Source organism: Gymnogyps californianus, chromosome 6 (assembly GCF_018139145.2).
Source record: "Gymnogyps californianus isolate 813 chromosome 6, ASM1813914v2, whole genome shotgun sequence".
Classification (NCBI taxonomy): domain Eukaryota; kingdom Metazoa; phylum Chordata; class Aves; order Accipitriformes; family Cathartidae; genus Gymnogyps; species Gymnogyps californianus.
Genome location: NC_059476.1, coordinates 13,039,180 through 13,061,625, shown reverse-complemented (window position 1 = coordinate 13,061,625; position 22,446 = coordinate 13,039,180). Strand labels below are relative to the sequence as shown.

The following is a 22,446-nucleotide window of genomic DNA, read 5'->3' as shown; positions in this document are numbered from 1 at the left end:
GACATTGGATCATGCTGATCTTTAACTGTAGGATCATTAGCTACTTCAGGTCAGATCCCAGCCTCCTTGCTTCTCACCTGGCTGTGGAGTTGCCAAGGCCTGTAGTCCTCTTCTGCACACCTCCGATCAAAAATGGACTTGTAGTCTACTTTCACCAGTTGCCACTCTGAGCGGTGGCTGAAATGTCCAAACACTCTACAGAATACAGCAGAAAGAGCATACAGTAAAAGGTAGCACCAGATGGAATCTGGTGGTTACAGAGGTACAGTCACCCACAAATTTCCAACAGAGATTAATTGCTTTAGGAGTGCCAGTCCTACTGATTTTCACTTGACTGACATAGTGAAAGTGAAATGTAGACTGCTAAATATCTACAACCCTCTTAAAAACTGCATGTAGCTTTTATTCTGTGGATCAAGATCCTCCCATTTACGTCAATCCCCAAAATGACTATACAGAGAACACTTGACGTGGGGCTGAAGACAGTTATACCTACAGGAGTTTGGTACCTCAGTTACAAGCTTTGGGAATCCCTTCCACACAAATTAAAATCAGAACCTGAAGAAAACATGTCTACTAACTCAGGTTAGTTTCCAAGCCACATATTCTGTTTATTACAGGTCAGTCCACGTTTTACAGATAGAAACTGAATTTGCCTCCTGTTTTTGCAAATCTGATCTCAGATAAAATGTCACAGTTTCTGGCAAGGTGAATCCTGATTTATGCACCATGCAAAACTCAGCATACCACATTGAAACTAATCATAATTTTTCATGAGTCAGCCTCCAGGCAACATTTTGTTATTCATTTTTACAAAAAAAGTCTTCATTTTCCTGTGTTTAATTTTATAAAAAAGAAAGTAGCAGCAAAAACACAGTTATAAAAGCACTTCACCATTTTTCTTTCAAATATTGATCTGTCAAGAGTAACTCTGCTTTAAATCACATTCAATTTGAGGAGTCACTTTTCATGCTGATAAGGTAAGTGATAATGTTTTTGCAGCTTGCAAGGAACCATGTTGTAATTCCCTCAATCATATCACAAATAAACATCGATGATTTAGCAACAGAAGGCTGCATACTCCTGGCTTCAGATAGTACTTGGTTTGGTCCCCAACCAGAAATGCTATTATGTTACGAACAACCTTCGTAAGGTATTTATGGTGCAGTTCCCATCAACAGTAGTATGATGGCATGATCACTTACGTCATGATGAGAGTTTCCTCTCCAGGTTCCCCTAAAACTCCATCTACAAACAGTGGGAGGGATGTGAAACTGTACTTGCTCCAAGACCTTCCTTCATCAAAACTTAACCTAGTGGAGAAAGCAGAATTAGTGTCTTCTTTCCTTCCTCTCCTCCTAATTTACTTGAGGAGACTCTCTAGTCCACTACAGCTGCTATGAAGAAGTGGGAAGCAGCTTCTGTTCTTGGATACCGCATTTTTAGTCCTTTAAATAACTATTTTTTGGGGAAGCATCATAAATCAGAGCACTGATCAAGCTTGTTTGGCATCATACCACTAACCCCTGGCCAATACTTAAGTGGTAGAAACTAAAAAGTTATGTTAGATACTGATGCTTTAAGGGCAAAATGTAGCCTAGGGCTAGGATTTTTTAAAAATAAACAAGTGATTTTGAGCATCTTATTTTTGGGTCCCCAACACAAGACATTTTAAGGAGGTTAGATTTCTGGAGCACAAGAGCTTTGCCTCTTCTGACCAGTAGTCTTCCCTGTGGTGGGTCTAAGTGAAAACTTGGAACCACTCATCACTTCTTAAGACTTGGGTCTGTGTGTTTCAGATATTGATATGACACTGACTGTACTGGAAGTAAATCATGCAAAACAACACAAAACTATATTCTACCTACCACACAAACTCAAGAGTGCTAACTACTGGGGACACTTTTGCCTTATTGGCTATATAACCCTAAATCTACTCAACAAAATTCTGGTTCATAAGTGCTGCCTGCCACATAGAAGACAAGTTCATCAATAATTTTGAAAATAAAGTGTACTTTGGTAACTTAATAAGAGACAAAGCCATAATCCAGATACGTATTACATAAATAACCAAATTCAACAAGCCAAGTCATGGTAAACCAGGAAAGTTGTGGAATTACATTGACGATATCTCAGATCTGGTGAAACTGAAACTGTGTAAACTGGAATTGCCAGGATTTCTTAGCTTTATCTGAGTTAATGTTTGCCAGTATCTTAAACTGATATTTTCTAGATTGTAGCTACAGAAAACTCTGGATGCAGCCTAACTGCCTACTTCCTGGCATCTGAAAAGAGGGACCACAGACATTTAGCACAGACGGAGTCATTACCAGAGATGTCTGATAGGCAGAGATGTGTGCTTCATGGCGACCAGTACTCCACCTTGATCCAGGTACAAAACACTGTGCTCTTCCTCAAAGATCTGGGGAAAAAGCGCATATATTTAAATCTATTTTCTTTAGTATCAAGAAAATGTCATAGTTCTTTAAGTACAGTCATGACAGAGGACAGGTATGTGCTAAGGAAGTTACGGAGTAGAGGAAAACATTCTGTATAGAGACATTTCCTGGGTTTTGTTTTTTACTGTTTGGGGTTTTTTTTCTTAGTTCTTCCAGGTCCCTAGAAAATGCATTCTGCCTCTGCTTGACAGAAAGTTAGAAACATGAATTTTTGCAAGGATCAACAACTTCCCTCCTTTCGATGACAGATTTTTGTTTAAAGAAGAACTTCATCATATGTTTGCACTTATCTGGCCCTATCTCACATAAGTGATGTAGATGGAAAAATGAGGGCTGGTCAAACATTGTAAAATATCATTCTTGGTATATCAAATATAAAAATATTTAATGGTATATCAAATATAAAATAATGGTATATCAAATATCAAATATTTAAAAAGATTTTCTTTTCCTGTGTCTTTTTTGTATTGGCTTTCTGCAAACATCTGCTCTCCAGTTTATATAGCAGCATTTGTCAGTCTGGGAAAGTCACTCTTTCTCTCTATGACTTGATATCCCATCCAGAAAATAGTTCTGAGGATAAACACATTAAAGGGTAGCAATACTTTGTTAACAGGTGGGATTCCACTAAATATTAGGAACTTGATTTAACTTCATCATCCAGTCTCTTTCCACAATTAATGGAGAGAGAGGTAGCTTCGGAACAAGATGAACTGAATTCTGTCTTTTTCTCCATTAGCTTAAGAGCAATGCAAAATAATCCGTTTATATGGACACTGAACTTTGGACAATTCAACTTAGGTGAAATGAGTCCCACACGGAGTGAGGGAAGGTAGACCAGTGCAACTGCTGATTCTCGGGAAAGTATAATCATGGATGAAGAGAAAAATGGTTTGATTGGTACAAGGGATGTACAACAGTAAAAGAAAACACATTCTCTCCCCTTAGTATCCATATTTTAATCTGTTCTCTTTGCTGCAGGGTTAAACTGAAGTCAAACTCTGAGTAGAATTATAAAAATAATTTTCTGTTATATGAAGTGTAACGACATATTCAGTCTTCTTCTTTTAGCATCTCTACCTCTCAGAAGGGAAGAGAAGTTTACCCTTTTGTAAAGATTTGCAAAAAGCTACTCTGATCCAAAAGAAACAAAAATTAAGTGACAGTTTGAATCTACTTTTACGACAATTTCCTATGATCACTATTTAAACCTGTGATTCTGTGTCATTTACCTGTCTCCAAGTGTTCCCAGCATCAGAAGAAACAAACATGCTGATGTCAGTGTCTGATAGTTCAGTGCCTATATTACCTGTAAGATGAGCATTGATTAGTAATGCAACACTCTAAGAAACAGTAGAAGTAGCAAATCAGGGGGGTAAATGTATTTATTTACCTTTTGTAATTATAGAACTTCTAATTTTGGGAAGAGAAAGAGGGGGAAGGGAAGGGAAAGACTTTCAGTCTGAAGAAAATATATATAAAAGATCCAATCCATACAGCTCTACACACCTCCATATGCAAAGGAAATGCCCTAATTTGAATCTTATGTTCATGGGAGTAGAGGACTAGAAGTGATCTCCTCGGTCTTGAAGGCCAGTTTCCATAAAAAACATACGACAAGTTGAAGGTCCATAAGGACTTCCATTTGATAGCCTGCCTTCCTTCCCAATACTGGTGGTGTGACACCCCACAAGCCACTCAACACCCTCCACACTCATCACAAACTCAAGATTTTGTCAGTGTTTGCACATCATACACAGGCAATCTTTAAATGTTTCGTACCTGAAGCTACAATAATACTGGGGGCAGTGTCTCGGCTGGCGATGTTTCCTGAGGTATAGGGATTCTCTGAGACCTTCAGGTGAAGATGAAGGGAGCAATAGGGCTATGGAGAAAAGGAAAATAAAAGTAAAAAGCAGACACAACATGAAATGCATGCTCCTATTTCTACAGGCTTAGGAATATACAGTGTCTTTCTGTATTACTTCCTAATCGCTGCATTCAGCCACCCTTAGAAAGACACGGCTTCGCTATCATTTTCTGACGCAACCCATTCCCACTGGGAAACTGATTCACTAGGCTGAAACCCTCTCACAAGGACAAGATCTTTGAGGCTGTACCCACAAAGGAGGCAACCAGGCTTGCAAGGGCAGGTAATGATAAGGACTACCTAGCTCCCCTGGCTCCTGGCTCTCTTGAGAAGCAAGAAAGGCTGCAGATATGATGAAGTGACTCTCAGAGCAGCAGTGCCCAAGCTATCCTTGCAACAAGAAGCAATAGAACCCTATTGGTGTGGTGCTGAGTTACCACTAATTAGCCATGAGAAACAACTTAATTCGGACAGTGTCATACCATTTCTTGACTCTGAGTATTTTTGACATGACTCTGTTCTGCACTGCACTAAGAAGAAATGCCAGGACTGGAAAGCGTTAGTTTAAAAGTTGTTTAAAACAATGCTTCATCACCCCATCTGGATGTGACCTTTGAGATTTCAGTACAAATACATCCATGGAAACCTCAGCTATTTGTTATTGATTTTGTATGTCAGGTACTCAGATAAGACAGGAATGGTACAGAATAAATCAGCTGAGCAAGAAGGTAAGACAGACAGACAGATTCAAGTTGCCTCCAACTGCCTACAATTCCCTCCAAATCTGTAGTGTGATAATTTTTGAAAATTTCTGATAATTTTTGCCTTCTTTGGGGTTTTATTTTCAGTATTTTTTCTTCCAAACCTCATGAAGAGCCCTTCATGAAACATGCTAAGGGAAAGGAGGTGGAAAAATACTGGCAAGAAAACCTGAAGCAAACTGACCCAATCGAGGGGGACATCAGACAGGAACACAAATACAGCAAAGCCCATCCTTCAGCTTGCGTGGCTCTTTAAGACAAGCAGGAGAGGCTATGCAGCAGGACCTTCAGGCTCTAAGGAGGCAGGTCTTTCTGTCTAATATCCGCTGCCTAAAGGCTAGGTCAGCAGCCCCAAAAGTTTTGTAGGCTTCCTCTGCAGGGGACCTAGCCCCACAGGTCACTGGAGGAAGACCACTTATCCATCCCATCTCAAAGTAGGCGTCTATGACTCCGAAATTAAAATTCCCCTGGGGAGAATGGCAGGTTTTTTTGGCAAAGGCAAATGAGGGTAGTGAGGAGGGATGGGAGCTCTCACTTATGTGCGACAGGAAAAGGGGACACGGGTTGTGCAGAAGGGAACACAACCTGCCAAGTGGAATGTACTGAGCAGCCTAACTCTAACTGACAGCCTTGTGAGGGCAGCCGTTGGAGCAGCCCGGGGGCACAGGGAGGGAGTGGAAACCAAATTGAGCTGACATGCATGCACGAAGTGGAAAAGCATTGCAAGAGCATTAATTCTTTCCTTTTACATTTTTATACGTTGTGAAAAGACTAAATACAGAACATATTTTTTAAACTAACATAATCCAAGCCCACTTCAGCATTTTGAAGACAGTAGCTAATGGCAGCAACTCAGCCAATTCCCCACTGACAGAGATTAGACCTCGTTAGACTCAAATCTTTGTGCTACCAGAGGTTTTCTTTCAAATTTGTCTCATTTCACAGATATAGTACACAGAAAAGGAATGTATATCTCAAATGTTAAAAGCCAGGTCACCTATCTAAGCAGAGAGATGGTATTTTTAGTGGCATGACTTCATATTGGTTGGAGTGCAGTAATGCTTACAGTCTCTAGTGACAATTGGATACGGTGTAAAAACCAACCTCTCCACTCTAGCCAAACACCTAAAGTTACCGCCTATGGCCATCTCGCATCCTAATTGTGGCAGCATTCTTTTCTCCATCCCTGATGTACACCTTCTCCATTTGTATCCTTATATGGTTCATCAACAGATATTTTTCCATATTGGTTTGTGTTCCATCATACTGTTGGTCCCTTTGTGTTCCTCCTCTAGCTCCCACAGCTTAACTCATATACAGACATCTCAGCTTTGTTTTTTAGAATTTCCATCAATTGTCTCTATCCTTCTTGTTGTCACCAACAGGCTACTGAAATAATTATTATCATCAGAATCACCAGTTATGGGTTTCCCTGTCATTGCCTAGTACCCAGCTGTGCTAGCTGCTGCACAGACACCAAGGGAAAGACAACCACTGTCATGGAGCATTTACAACCTAGGTAGAAGATAAAGCATGAATGACATAGCCCATTGCTCTGCTCACTGCCATAGTTCTTACAATCATGCTGGAGTTCATTACTTGCTGCTTAGGATTTTCAAGCCAGCAATTTTATGCTCCCCTCTCAGGAGGCTCATCAGTCCTTAGTAAAATTTCTCATAAATACCCACAAACCCACTTCTTGGCTGTTCTGCAAAGCCCACCTGAACCGTCTCCAATGGCGTGACACATACAAACCAGCCATTAGTGACTGTCCCTGATCAGGAGTGGGGCAAAGTATTATAACACAAGGATGATGCTGGACACCATTCACAAACCTAGGGGCAGTCACAGTATTTGCTCACCTGCAATAGCAAGGAGCAATGAAGAGAGATAAACACTTCCAGGAGAGATATTCAAAACTCCTCACTTAGATGCTTAAATTATTCTGTAGCAGATGGCATGAATGCCCCCCCCCCCCCCCCCTTACAAGAAAAGGGTCTTTGTCCTGAAATCCTTATAATCCATATAGACAAGACAAACAAAATGTGGGAGGGAATAAACAGATGTCTGGGGAAGGGAGGCACAGAGAAAATAAATGACTTGCCCAAGGAAATTGGAGATAGGCCTAAAAATTGAATCAAGATTCTCCTGAGATTCAGCCCTGTGTTTTAACCACAAGACCATCCTTGAAAGCTAATTGATTAACTCTCCTAGACAGATGCCCATAAGTTGCAAGATAGAATTACTCCTCAGTTAACCACTTCACACCACAAGGTAAGTATCAAACAAAACCAGCATCTTTGGGATATAATACCTTGGCAGCTATTTTATGAAGATTAAGTGTATTCAGCTTAGGAAACAAGTGGTATAAACAAGAAAAATAAAACCTTGGGATTAGATGGAATTTCATTGCTTTCCTCCATCTTCATTATTCAGAGCCATCTCACAAAAAATGCAGAGAAATTCTTCGAGTTGCTTTGAAAAAACACCTCATGCATATTGTCGGTAGAAGGATGGTTCCATCTGGCTTGCCTTGTGTTTCAACCAGATTCCCTCTGAACCTCCTTAGCTGCCAACTTAGCTGCTATGTACTTATTTCTGCATTAACTCTCCCTTAGTTTAGGTTTAAAGACCAGATGCACAGAGGACACAGCATTGCACTCGCAGGCTGGGGACCATCCTGTCACTCTGGGAAAGGGCAGATCGCATTCTGCCAACAAGCTGGAACATACGTCATTGCTGTGTCCTGAGCTATTGCTAGAGACAATTATGCTGAAAACCAGCAGTGTGAAAGCATTAGTATCTGCTGTGGAGTCACGATGGGAGCTAAGCTGGATGTACAATGGAGTATTAAGAATTCACTTAGATATGCCATAAGGAAAAGCAGGATCATGCCAGGAACAGTAATATGTAGAAGGAAAAGGAGCAACTGACATAAGGAGGTAAAACTTCTGGTGATGCAGGGGTAGACAGCGTGTGGATAAAGAGGTGAGTGGAGTCAGTGAACTGTTTAAATACTACAGCTATGTCACATTGACAAGGAACAGAATTGCCTCAGAGCAGGGGACAATTCCTTTTCTCCACGTTTTCCCTCAACAGAACGCCTTATGAATCCCTGACTTATTTCCAGGCACGTACATTTCCAGTGTACATTTCTTCGAAAATTTCCCTACCACTCCCAGCTTCTGTGGTGTCTTTCTCTATTATTTCTTGAATTCTTACATTCCATATTCTGCCTTCATCTTCCCCCATCATTAAGTGTGAAGCTCAAATCAGATTTTTAAATAGCTTGGCTCTCTCTTGCAGGATTGTTATTTTACTTTGTGGTTTTGGTGCATTTTCTCTACCACTATCCTCCCTTTCTCTTGCAGGCAGACTGCCTGTTCCTGTAAAAGACCTAACAAGTCAGTTTAGCTCAGATTTCATCTATTTGCTTTCTTGTAAATTTGCAAGTTGACCACCTGACATCCTGTATGCTCAGCTGATGATCCCTGCTCTGCTACCATTCCACTAGCTTGTGACAACCTAAGCACGAAGAGGTGCTCAGAGAAAGAGGCCTCTTGCCTGTTTTACCTGATGTTAAGGGAAGAGGAAAAATAAACATGACTAAACATTCCTCTGGACTTATCACAGGGAAGGGCTGACTAAGTTCCTTTCCATTCTCCTTCTGGAAGGGCAAAGACTGAGCTACATGGTTTAAGTCCATTGAGGATTTGTCCCTTACCACCCTGAAATCATGGACCTATTTCTACAGATGCCCACAGATCTGAGATGCCTACCCCAGCCCAAGTCACAGAGCATTTAAGAAGTGGTTGCTTTCCAGGGCAAACAGGATGACAAGCCTACATTGAGCTTGCACAGCTGGAAGCAATTCTCAGAGCAAGTACATGGCTGCATAGAGAGCAAAATAAAAATGAACCAGTGTTTAAATAGTGGTTTGTGCATAGCAGAGCTACAAGGATGCAAACGCAATCCACAGAGAACCGAGAGCTTCTCTGGGTCAGTTCTCACTGTGTACCTACAAGGGCCCACACTTCTGCTCCTACTCATGACTCCTTGCCTGGCTTGTTCAAGTTTACCTCCCTCAAGGGAATTCCAGCTTGTCCAGGCATATCTGGTCTAATTTTAAATGAAATGAATTGTGTTCTCAGGTGCCCGAGAGTGTAGTAGCAGATACAGTATGGATGGGAAAGCTTAAGGGAGCCATAATCCCCTCTCTCCATAAGAACCATCCAGTCCTGGTTTATATGCAGTCATACAACCACTTCCACTATATCGTGGATAACTAGAGTGGCAGCATACCCTTGTATATAAAATACACAGTTCCTGCAAACGACTGTTCCATAAGGACCCCACAGAGCAGTACCTCTGGCTCGTTTGTAACCACAATGGCAAGTCAGATCTCTCTTGATCAGTGCACAACAATACCAAGAAAGACTTTTTCTCAGAATTCAAACTTCAAGTTTATGGAAAAAGATAAAGTTTACTTTGATTATTTTACTCACCCGCATGGTTTTTATTTCTTCTGCCTTGCCATCCTCCTACAATATTACACTATCATACCATATAATAAAAATCTTGGGTTTCTGATAAAATTGGTTATAATGTGAAAAAGTCAATGTGTGGGGTTTTTTACCAAATATGTTCACTTGAGTTAAAACTAGATTACAATCTATTTGAAACACAAAGGCTTCTACACATATCCCCTTTCAAAAAATTCAATTGTTTTATGTCTGCAAAGTTTTCTGAATGTCATCTTTTTGGTTTTCATCTCATAGAAAGATTTAATTTAAAAATGCCCTTAGTTACAATTTTTTAAAACTTGAAAGAAGAAAACAAACCCAAACAAATTTAGTCACACTCTGAAATAACTCTTCTGTTTGACCTCCAGTCCTCCCTATTTATTTTTTCAAAACTGGACAGAAAATGAAAGGCTTGCATTTTGGCTCAATAAAAAAATCAATTATTTGAACAGCTTCAAATATCAAGTTATTTATCCTTTGCTCTTGCAATAATGCATGGAGTTCAGTTAAGAGATTAGTGTAGCATTCAGCTACTTACCACAACGCACAAAATATAATGCTGATTCAGATTCTAACAAACTTACAGCCTCAAGATGAGAAACAACATCTTTTTTTTCTGATGGAAAACAACATGCAGGTACAGGACAGCAGGAGGAAGAGCAGTCTAAATAGTGCCCCTGATTCTGCCTGGAACCATGTTAGAATTTGTGTAATAGAAAAGCTATTGTGAATCCCAAAGGCTGGGGTTCTGAGTATTATCCCACTACTGTGTATAGATCATATCAGCTGAAAAATATGTTGAGATCCGTCTAAGCTTTCTAATTCGACAGAGATCTCCAATTCTATTCACATCGCTTATATTTCACTTTCACTCTTGGAAACAGTTTGCGTATAATGGTGATTAAAGACTTACCTATATGTGGATCTGTATCAGTAAGTACAGAGACAGATACAATATACACCCAACATGTAGCTATACATATATTTGGATGAATGTGACGATTCTCACTTCTGAGCTCAAAGAGGAAATGATAAACGTTAATACTGCCAACAGAGTGGCCTGAAAGAAATCAGAGCTCTCCTTTCCTTTGGGCCTCTCAAGTTATTAGGTCCCTGCAAGTTCCTGAGCTACAATAGCTCACTCCTCCCATCTAGTGTCCAGAGAATCAACTGCGCAGAAACAGCATCCAGCTTCACCTGCTGTTTAAGGGGAGACCATCAGTTGTGCAGAAGGAAGCTGATATATGATGCTTCCTTTTGTTCCAGAAATTAAATTAAATTAAGCTAACTTACAATGCCAGCTCTTGCAATACCACCTGGCAGCCCAAGACTGATGTACTGCACTTTTAATATGCAGTATTCCCTCCATGAGATACACCGCATGGAGAGAGGAGCTGACCTCTCCTTCTTGTGTTACCTGGTAGAAAAAGAATGTTCTGGGATGTTACCACCCCCCAAGTTCTCCCCCCAGGTACTTACTAGGAGACAGTGAATGGGGTTTCCTCTCAGATCCGTGTCCGGAGCCTGTAACAAACTCCAGTCTCTCCCTTTATTGTAGGTGATGAAAGTTTTCACTTGGTTGTCAATCTTCTTGTTAGCCAAGAACATTCCCTTTATGCCTGCTACCTAGGAAAAATTGACATGGCTGAAAAATAGATCAAGCCGATGCAGGTTCTGTGCACGTGTCTCTCTTGCCCTGTCAAACCCAACAGGGATCTGGTGGCTGTGTCAGTGTGGTAGATGTCAGGGAAAGAATTGCCAAGGAGCATCAAAGGAAGGCAAATTGAGGTGCTGGGGACAAGGTACGACCGTTACAGGTGGAAAGGTGACAAATGGAAAAGAAAGCTTGTATTTCAGAATCAGCATGGGAACATGGTAAGATGTCAATAGCATTATCTGTAAAGTGGCAATCTCTCAACTGTATAGGCATCCTTCCCCCTGAAAGATGAAATATGTACAGGGCAATTATTTGTCTCTTGCAGTGCAGTAGCAAGAAACAGCAGCAATTTTGGCCTTGCAAAGAAAATGGCAACACACACTTAAACTTGCAGCTCAGTGCTTCTATTCTCATACAGCCTGCTTAAGACATTTCATCTAAGGATCCCAATGTGTTTCGTAATTATGAGTGTTTCAACAGGATAACTTGGGGTACAGAGGTATTTTTATTACAGTTTCCTATTTTGAGGAAACCAAAGCACTGGTGACTCAAGCAAGGCCACTCAGAATGCTAGTTATAGAGCTAGTAATGAGATTCTCATCGTTTTATTTCTCCTGGTGTTTTACCCAACAGCTTTACTCCATAGACCTGCAGGAGGATTTTGTAAAGATGTGATGCTAACAGACTCACATTGGAACCAAGCCCAAAAGTGTCTTAGTGGGGAGAAAAAAAGTCAGCCTCAAACCACAACTCACACTGCAGAATATTCCCATCTTCTCAGCACACTGAAAATCAATAGCCCAATAGCTGCTGCAGCTTGCGAATGAATTTGTTAGGCTGTCACTCTGCAATTTGAGTGCTTCAATAAAAAGGGAAGTCAAATCAGGAGAAGGAGAGGGAAAGTGAGAAACTTTTTGGTTTCCAGCAAGTCTGTTCAGTCATCCACCCTATCTCTTCTTATGATGTAGAACTAGTACACAGAATCATTCATCAAGACTTCTTATTCATAGAGATTATTACTTAAATGGCATCACATGGCAAATGGTTACACAGCAGATTCAGAGTTTGTTCCAGCTCAACTGATTTAATTATGTGGCTGGATTTGGATGCTACAGCTCCCAGTGAGTAGGACCTTATTGCACTTTTAGTCACATGCTGTGGGACTACTAGTGTACAGTGCATTGGTACAGGACATTGGTGTACTTAGTCATTCTGAATAGCACTTTCCTGCTTGATCAATGGCCCTGAATTTCACTTGAAGTTACGTAAAGACTTAGAGATGACTTGCTATAATGGGCAACAGTCTTTAAATTAAGTAGTTAACTAATTTATTGTTGATATAAGCATAAAAAGATAATATTTTCAATTTCTTAGCTGGATTGTTTGGTCCCACCCAACTAAGTATTCAGGATTTCTTTGTTGTAGTAGAAAGGCACCCTGAAAAGACAAGGGTATTCTGTCTCCCAGTGATACTGCATGAATAGACAGGGCTGGAAAAATAACATAGTTCTGCCTTTACTACCAGAGACCAGAGCCTATAGCTCCATTTGTACTTTTCTTTGTTGTTGTCCTGAAATAGTTGTATTATATAGTCCCTGTGAAATGCTGGCCATAAATGATTAAAGAGCATTTTATATATCAGGTGATAAATGTGTCCTGAAATCCTGTGAATTTTTCTTTTTATGATTCTAGTCATGGGCTCGGACTCAGAATCCTTTCCTGAGAAAGCAAAGTGTAAGTTATACTGCCAGTCTTGGACAGCTTTATCTTAAAAAAAGACCACACACACTATACATGTTTGTGTGCTCTCAGTAGGAAGAGATACACCTATTGCATATACACAACCATGACATATGCAATGATCTGTTCATCCCTGCTGTTCATACAATCATAAGAGAGAGACTCATGCAAGTAAGTGCATGACCACCAGTGGTCAGAGAGAAAAGCACTCCATCAGCTCCCACACAGGCATCATAGACAATCCTCGCTGCCCCGAACGCATTGTGTGCAGATACAAAAGCTGTCTACAGTTTTGGAAAGATTCATGCAAGACACTCAAACACACAACTCAAAACACATTCTTCATTCCCCATCACCAACTTCATATGTCAAACATATACTTCCCATCCAAGATGCATACTGCTAAAAAAATAAGTACCAGAGTGATAGGCATATATACCATAGCTATAGACACGTCTCCTCACAGTCAGTTATCACTTCAGGCATGGATTCCCACAGGCAGAACTGTCTTGCTGCAGACCAGTCCAACTACAGAGCCAAGCAGAGCCATACCACATCATTGGAGAGGTGCAGGAACTAGAAAGGGCACTCAGACACAATGGCCAGTGCCTCTTGCTCTTCCCTTGCTCTAGGATATGGTCTCTAGGACAGCCCTTTTGTGACTACAGACCCACTGAAAGCCGAGTCCAGTGTGCTTCTGATGAAGCGGCACTGGAAGGTGGTGTAGATAAGAGCTATTCTCATACCCTGCTCTGTCCAACATGCAGAAGGGGGAATAGTGTCCCTCTAGGAGTGATGTCCTCATCCTCTACAAGGTCCAGCAGCAGAAGAGCCCACACACTGAAATAACAACCTCCGAGTGAAGGGCTCCTGATGACTTACAGCAGAAGAGAAGAGAGAACATGATGAGGCACCATGAAAGAACTTCTGTTTTCTCTTCATGTCCAATGCAATTCCCAGTTGAGCAGCACTGAGCAGATTTATCCTTGATGTAGAATCAGTTTAGGAATCTACACACACAAACACATTCACTACAGTGCAACCAGAAGAACTTACTTCTAACACCTGACAAACATGCATACAGACACGTGCACATTAAACAGGTCTTTCTCTTGCACCTTCTCAAATAATCTTGCTTTTCCAAATATACCGCTGTCACCACAGAAGGACTCATTTTGCAATCTCTCCACTTCCTTTTAAATTATCTATGGATTTTTTTCTTCTCTCGTCTTCATCTCCATTTACCCCTAGAGCATTCATCATTTGCAACAACTCTACTGGGAGAATCATGCTGGATGGCTTTCTGTTCCCTTCCAGCTAGAACATCAAATTGAAAGGAAGGTTTGTGCCAGGTTCAGTGTCAGCCAATATTCTTTCTATCTAGATAATCAGCAGATATGACGCTACAAGTCTGATTCCATCAATTTCAATCCAGGTTACTGTGTGGTGTCAGCCTAATAAAACAAAACAAAGGCTTTTCTTTCCCCCTGGGATGTAGGACACTTTTACATAATGCATTGAAACTGCTTCTCGAGCTGACAGTAATAAGAGGCAACAGTTTTTCCATGGGCTGCCAGTGCTGCAGAGAGATTAATAGTAAAAATCTCCAAATGATTGAAATGCCAGTGCCTATCCTCCTACAGTTCATCTGCATTTCTGTACAACACTCGGGCTCTCTGTTTGGACAATTCAAGGTGGTTTCCAAGTAAAGGGCAGCTGAAGGCAAACTACATAGCAGAGCTAATATTCAGATGGTGATGGGGAAATACAGGAAGCATCTTCATTTTCAAAGGAACTCAGATCTAGTTCATGGCCTTTATTCTAAATGGTCAGAAAATCCCCTGGAGGAGACCTGAAAAGAGAAGCTGACCCTCAAAACAGCAGCTGAGGACTGAATTTCTACTTAACTGAGTGCTGTCTCCAGAAGTAAAACAGGCAGCAGAGCAAGAGAAGCAAAAGGGCACATTAAAAGTCCTATTCTTAGGATCAGTTGTCATAGAAGACAATGTAAATTGGCCTTTTTACAGATGAGCTTAGGCAGAATGTGCTTGTCAGAAAAAGGCTCAGGGGTAAAAGGGACATTAAAATGAGGTAGGAGAGTTTCCATGCTCATGGGATAGCCCAAGAGGGCATCTCTAAAATCACTTCAGTTCCCAGAATAGTCCAAGCTGAGGAAGGTGACAAAGACCGCTGAAAACTGCTGTCTCTCCTTACTTCTAAAACAAGAGATTAGGCTGTCAGAAATGCAACAAAAATTGGAGAATGATGCTATTCAGAGTGTTGGGAGCTTTCAGAGCTATAGGCTGGACCAATGGGGTCAGCAGGATTTTGGCTGAGAAACTTAAAGAGTTCCTCTTAGGGACTGAATGAACTATTCCACTACATCTTCCAATGCATATCTTCCTATGCATGAAAGAGCCATGAGAGAAGCTACAGGAGCGTACAGCAGTGAATCTGTTCATAATATTAGGCTGGGCCTAAATTCAACACCTGTGTAAAACCTGGCCTTGAAACTCAGCTGATTGCACTGAGGCCCTTAAGTAAAAGGAGGGTAAAACTATGCGTTTAGTCACTTTTTGGCTCTGCTGTTCACATGCATATTACGAGACTGATGTGCAAGAAAGAAACAGTACTGGCATCATATGAGCTCCTGAGATAGGAGTGAGATGTTTGGAGTCATGACATACCTCATAGAGGTCAATCATCACATTCCCCTCCAGCCCTTGACTACTCTTGACATTTTCCAAGGCCAGGGTGAAGTACACCCCTCGGGTGTCGGAGATGTACAGATTGTACGTGTCGTTCTGGTTCCACTCTTGTACAGCTGCAAACACCTGATTCTCATCTGTGCTGATAACATGCATGTCCTGGGGAAAGAAAAGAGAGGAAGGTTACAAGATGGAGCTCTGCTCTGTCATTTCCAAGGGCACCAAAGTAACTGCGGAGGAGCAAGGGATATATTTAGGCTGGAGTTTAATCGGAAACTGTAGACAACACTCCTGTAAGTGGATAATTCCATCCAGGAATATTTTACACCAGCTCTCTTCTGCCAATTTTCAGAGCAGTAATTAACTGATGAGGTGTTAATTGAACATTTACATTGGCCCTACAGTGTTATACAGCAGAACTTTCCCCCCCCCACACCAACACTTTCATTTTAATGAATACTTTGTTTGGGGGGAGAGGGGGTTGTTTATTTGGGGGGGGGGGTTGGCACCTGAGTGATTCCACTTGTGATTGTGGAATCACAGATATTAAAAATGTGGGGGTTTTTTAAAAGAAGAAAAGCAGCATCTGAAACTTCTGCTTCTTGCCTAGCACTCAGAAACCAAGTATGCTTGGGAACTGATACAAGGAGGATCTAATGGGTTAATGTCTGCAGCCAGTGCTGCTGTTATTTATTATTTCTAATGACAGTGTCGACTAGAAGCCAAGGCCCTGGACCACTGTGCTAAACACCTCCCCAAGAAATATAAGAGAAAGACAACCCTAATCCTCACTAGATGTAAAGAGCAGAACTGTAGTTAGATCACTAGTGTTATGAGTGAGGTTTTGGTTTACTCTGTTTGTTCTGTGTGTTACAGCAGGCAGGAAGCAATGAAAAGATTGCATAATTAAAGGAAAACCAGAAACTATTCAACCTGATTCCCTCTTTCAATGCCTGGAGAAATTATTACCCAGTGGCAAAAGCCACTGAGAGAGATTGTTATAATGAAATTCCCAGGCTCTATCTGCCCAGCACAGGCACCCTGAGTTCTTTGGTGCCATAAAATTCTGTGGAGGTAGGAAAAGAAATGCAGATTTCTTAGTACCAGGTGATTCCCAGAAGATTCAGCTGTTCTGTCTGTTTTGGGCAGATATCCCAAAGTTATTCTGCTTCCATGAGTCTCAGCCAGGGCTTTCTATATGCAAAACTGGGAACTTTATCAGAAAATATACTCTTTGGAAGCTGATGCTACTTCTTCCTTCCATTGATAATAGTCTTTGACAATTCACTTTCTTGTGGTTTTGTAGGGGGAATTAATACTTCCAGATGGAGCCTTGTAATGTAAAGATAAAAAATAATATAATGAAGAAATCTGATCTATAAATTTGAAAGTGGATTCACCATGAAGTTAAGATTCAGAACAGTTGTTTGTTCATCCAGATCCAGATCTGAATATGGAGTGGATGAATATTCACTTGATTTACTTGCTTCTTTGCACTGGAGAAAAATGTATCCCAGAAGATGGGCTGGTTTTGTGGAGGAACAGATTGGCTTAAATCCTGAGGCAACAGGAAAGGCAATAGAAGTCTCACTGCCTTCTACTAATTGTGGTTGTCAATAGATATCCTCTCTTAGCTCCAGCTGTGCCAGTAGAAGTTACTGCCGCAGCTGTTTGTCAGAGGCTCCTTATTTCAGACTGTCACCCTAGTCAATCTGCTGGTAGATCTACATGAGTAGGTGTTCCCAATGTGCTTCAAGCAACATTGGCTAGCACAGCTCTAATCTCAAGTTTAAACTTTTGCATATGTGCATATACGCATGGACAGACCTCTCTATTTAAACACAGACAGAGATTATAAGTAAAACTTGTTTTGTCTGGTGAATGTACAGTTTCATTAACTTACCATTTTAATCAATAGTTTTGTAATAACTAGGGGAGAGAGCTAAAAAGATATTTTGATGAACATCAGGAAAAACTAAAGGCAATTTCATCAATGCTTAAGAAGCAAATAAAGTTAATTTATTCACTAGATGCTTCCTGAGTTTTGATCAGATCATGCTGTAAGACGCAAGTCTAAAGAAGCTCCCAGTAAGGCTGAAAGAATTTAAGCCTGGAGAAGCAAAGATTGAGACAGAATTGGCATAATACACATAGTGCAGAAAGTCAAAAAAGATAGCGTTCCAACTGTTTGCCTTTGGGGATCAATTAACTTTTCCTCTTAATATGGCCTTGTCTAATAGATGCAGTAACAATGCAAAGCTTTGATAGAAAGAATCAGTATATGGGCATCAAACAGGTCTTTGACCAACATCAGGAATTTTTTTTATTTCCACATTGGGAAAATTAAAACTAATCAGCATATCATATTCACTTCTATTTTTTTTTTTTTTTCAGAGTGGGGGTTGCTTTTTAGGGGGAGGAATAATACAAAAAGACAGCCTTCATCTTGATATGGAGCAAGAGCTTCAGTGCATCTTCCACTACTGCAACAGATGTTCATTTCACCTCTCTACAGAAAGGGAAGAGGACAGGAAAGTGAAGCAAGGCACCTTTCTCAAACAGTCATCGTCATCTTTAGGGGCTCCCCATGCATCTGCCTACTGAGAGCCTGAGCTTTCCTCTCTCTGTTCCAGCACATAGTGGAAGTACATTAACATGCAGTTCTACTATCTGTCCCTCTTGCCTTTCCAAAGACAAAAGTAAGAACACGATGCTGTGCATGGGTTTGATTAGGTGTCTACTCAAATGACTAAAGGCCAAGGCTTTCTGAATTACTAAACATGCTTCAATTGCCCTTTTTGCACTTGGTCAGGGAACTTTTCTTCCTGGCAAGTTAAATAGCAGGGATGTGTAATGCCTGTTTTATCCTGTCAATTACTGGGACTGTCAGCTCTTTTTAAGGTCTGTATTTAAGAATTTTTCTGTGGTTATTGCTTCTTCCATCAGGATGTGCAGCCTGAGGTTGAAAGAAGGTGATGAATTTAAAACAGAGGTACCACACGCACCCATCCCATCAGTATTCAGCCCAGCACCAGTTAAGGACAGGTCTTTTTAAAAGAGAAATTGCTTGGCTTGCTTCAGTATTCACAGATGTCTGCCCAGTGCATTGGTCTAAAATGGAGTGAATGTACCTTGTGTGTACATTTAAAGTGATTATCATGAGTGACATTACAGAGTCTGTGACAGAGCCCACACTGTGGTGCTGTGGTACAGAGTAGGCAGTACCAACCCACAGATCAACGTCACCGCAGAAATTAACAGGTCTCAATAAAGACTATTTACAGGGTTAACACAACCTGTATGTGCATTTGCAGGCATCTTCTTGTATGGGAGAGAGTTTCAAGTCCATTTAGGCTTTTAATCAAACCAGCTACCAGGCTAACAATGCCAACAAGAAGAATATTTTAGTTTTGATTTGCTGTAGGCCATTCCTGCCTGAGCAGCAGTATCACCTGCCAAAGCTGCCTGCCGTCATACCCCTCCAGTTTAAGAAGAGTGACATGCAAAGACAAAAAGCTTGATATTTCCATCTTCAATTCCAGAAGTCACTTAGTACTGTTTACCATATTTGGCCCCTCTTTCTTAGCTGAAGGAGATAAAAGAGAATTTAGGCATAAAAGAAGCTGTTTGTTTCAATTCCTTGAATAGTATAACGCTTTGTGCATTTTTAATAAAAGGAGCTATCCTGCTTTGATAGCAGCCTCCTAGACAGCCACATCTCCACTGTAGCTCCTTCCAAGCCAAATGTAGCTCTTCTGTCTTTGAAGATATTCCGAGATTGTGACAAAGCATCTTATCTCCTTAAATATCTACCTTTTTCTTTGGGTCAAATAACACAAATGTATTGCTCCAATTCCTATTCTCTGAGAACACATTGCAATTTAATTGTAGTGAATTTTCCCTGGCTCTCCAGAGATCTCTTTGAGAAGCTGGACAGTTGGAAAAATAAGCGTGGGTTAAAGGAGACAACCGGTTCAAAGCAAGCAGTCTCTCTATAGATGGTCTGAATCAGCTGTAAATGATGATTTTGATTTGGGTGTTACAATAACTATGCTAAAAATGCAACTCCTTTGCTAAGGGCTGCTTCAAGTAACACCTGTTTAAATTTGATCTGAATTGACAGAGTAATTCCTTCCTGCTTGGACAGGAAGTTTCAAACCAACCTATCTTTAAACATGACTGAAGATTTTGGGGTAGACCACAGGTCTCCTGTGTCAGAGCCAAGAAGATATCATGGCTTCTGGTAGGGTCCTCAATGTCCTGTAAGCTGGGTTTTCAGGTGATGTAAATAGGAGTAAAGGGTAAAACAGCAGAGCAGGTAAGGTATGGCATTGAAGGCCTGGGTTTGAGCTGCAGTCTGGTTATATGAAGGTCACCCAGTCAATCCACTATAAACAGGTCAGTTGGGTTGAGGAATCAAAGACAGCCAGTTGTGATATTAGCCAAATTATCCCTTTTAATACTTCCACCTGCAAAATCTGGTGCACTTTCAACTTCTAAGAACAGGTTGATCTTGCACTTTTTTTCCTTTTGACAATCCTTGCTTAATTTCTGGGAATGTATTTGTCTCCAGATGTTAGACCTCACACAGAATCCACAAGAACATTTGCTACCTTCGAGCTTAAATTTCATTTAAGCCAGATTATATCAAGAATGAAAAGGCCTCAAAAAAAAAAAAAAAAATCCTCTGTCTTTGTTAAGAAGCCATTAGGAGCCCAGCTACAAAATGGTGATTTATTCAAAATGGAGCTAACATTTTATATAGGTCTTTTAAAAAATTCAGCTCCAGAAGGCAGCAATAGCCTTTCAAGCTCCAACGCTAATTCACCATTGTTCTTAATTAGAGAAGATATGGAGCAGACACACAAAGACATCTCTTTGCTTGGTTCCCATTAAAATCTGCTAATGAGGCACAGCACAAAAAGCAGCTCACACAGGATACGGACAGGAGAAGGGCATTTTAAGACCAAAAAAAAGAAAAAAAAAAAAAAGAAAAGAGGGTCCCCTCCAAAACTTATTAAACTAACCATAAAGAAATGGTAATTGACATGGGCTGTGGTATCTGTCTACATTTCATGCTGATGTCCTTGACTAGCCGAAGTGCTGACTTTGTTTTCAGTCCTTTCTTGCTTGCAAATGTTCTGCTAAAGAAGAATGATGTTTTCACTCATTGCATGTCATCTTGTAGTTACTCGTGTTGGATTCAAGAATTTCTGTACAACCAAATATCTGTAGGTTCATATGGGCATTCCAGCAACAGCAACCTACCTTGGGCAAGGAGTACTTTGGCAGCTTCATCTGTGCAAATGCGTTCCTCCTATAAGAAACGTAATAATGTGGTCTTCCTCCTGATGTCAACTATGAGAGAAGCAGGAAAGTTATCATCAGGATTTTTTAAAATATTTTTTTATTATCAGGGAAAATATCAAGCAAAAGCTGTCAAGGGAAATACCACAGTGTTGGTGGTAATGGCTGAAAACTGCAGCAATATTGCAGTTGATGAATAAACATTGATCCAACTGACAGTGGCTGAAAAAGAAAGCAAGAAGAATCCCATTTTCTGCAAAAAGAGACAAAGGCCAGAATTTCAGGTGAAAGTCTGGGGAAAGTGAAGTCGTGGCTTCTCTTGGGCCATTATGTCACCTGCTGATACCACAGCTCTCCTCTGCCTTACCACAAAACAGTCTGTTCTTCGCTATCTGCAGAGCTGCCATGTAGGCTACATGACGCTTGATTTCTGTTTCTGCCTCCAGCTTTGGTTTCTATGTGGCCCTGTACAAACCATTATATGTATCTGTTATGAGATCAACTAAGCATTCACAGCTCCTGAAGGCAGGAAAAGCTCAGTTGATTTGGTATTTCTGTGAATCTGACCATTTATTTAAGTGCCTAAATACTGATGGCAAGACCTCGAAAATGCTGGGTTAAAGGAATGTGAGGTTTCATTTCTTACCACCTATTAAAGGGGGAAAAAGTAGAAAGAAAAAAAGCTGTCAATGTTATCTGGCTTCCAGTGCTGCTGAAGTATAATCAATGTTTGTAAAGTACTTTGAAATCCTTGGATGAAAGATACTGAAGAACAAATATTCCAAGGGATTCTCCATGCAGAACTTTGTTTTAATTGCCTGATATCTGGGCTTATCAAGACTTTTCTTTAGCAGCAAGTGTTTTAAAATACACTGCAGTAGTTTAAAATCTAAGATATACAGAGGCTAGGTTCATACCAGATTAAGTAAAATAAGAACTACTTCTTATTCTAAAGCTCTTCACCAATTCTTTTTTAAGGGAATTGGGCAAAAGTTAGTGGAAGGAAGGCCAGAAGCATTGTTTATGAGAGAGTGTGCGTTTGTAAATAAAACACAGTGTAGTGGGAGAAATAAACCCACATTCCCTTATCCTCGTGCTTTTGCGCCTACTAATTCTCATTCCAAATGCCTTGGTTGCAGAAAAGCTAGATGGAGATCAAGGAAGGTAGGGATGGGCTAGGGCAGGGTGCTCAAGGTGTTCATCTGTTCTTCCAAGCCTTTACTGTCTGGTATAGGGCTATTCATTGTCTCAAGAACAGTGCCTGGGATAAGGCAGGGTCCAGCATCAGCCACGCTGTGTTATTTAGTTGTTCCTTGCCAGCCAGATACCTCCAGATACATATGTAACCACTTGAAGAATCCCATTTTAAATTACCAGCCAACAGTGAATTCACTGACTACTTCGAACAAAGCAGAGGTTGT

At 40.7% G+C, this 22,446-nt stretch overlaps 1 protein-coding gene across 1 annotated transcript in view; it reads right to left on the bottom strand.

Annotated features, from left to right (window-relative positions):
• The window catches only part of SORCS1 (sortilin related VPS10 domain containing receptor 1), a 312,358-nt gene that overhangs the window by 52,631 nt on the left and 237,281 nt on the right, over positions 1 to 22,446 (bottom strand). Inside the window, 8 exon segments of the mRNA XM_050898837.1 lie at positions 78 to 195; positions 1,206 to 1,313; positions 2,331 to 2,422; positions 3,692 to 3,768; positions 4,242 to 4,344; positions 11,093 to 11,239; positions 15,698 to 15,877; positions 20,987 to 21,076. Of these exon segments, the coding sequence (XP_050754794.1) occupies positions 78 to 195; positions 1,206 to 1,313; positions 2,331 to 2,422; positions 3,692 to 3,768; positions 4,242 to 4,344; positions 11,093 to 11,239; positions 15,698 to 15,877; positions 20,987 to 21,076 (915 nt within the window).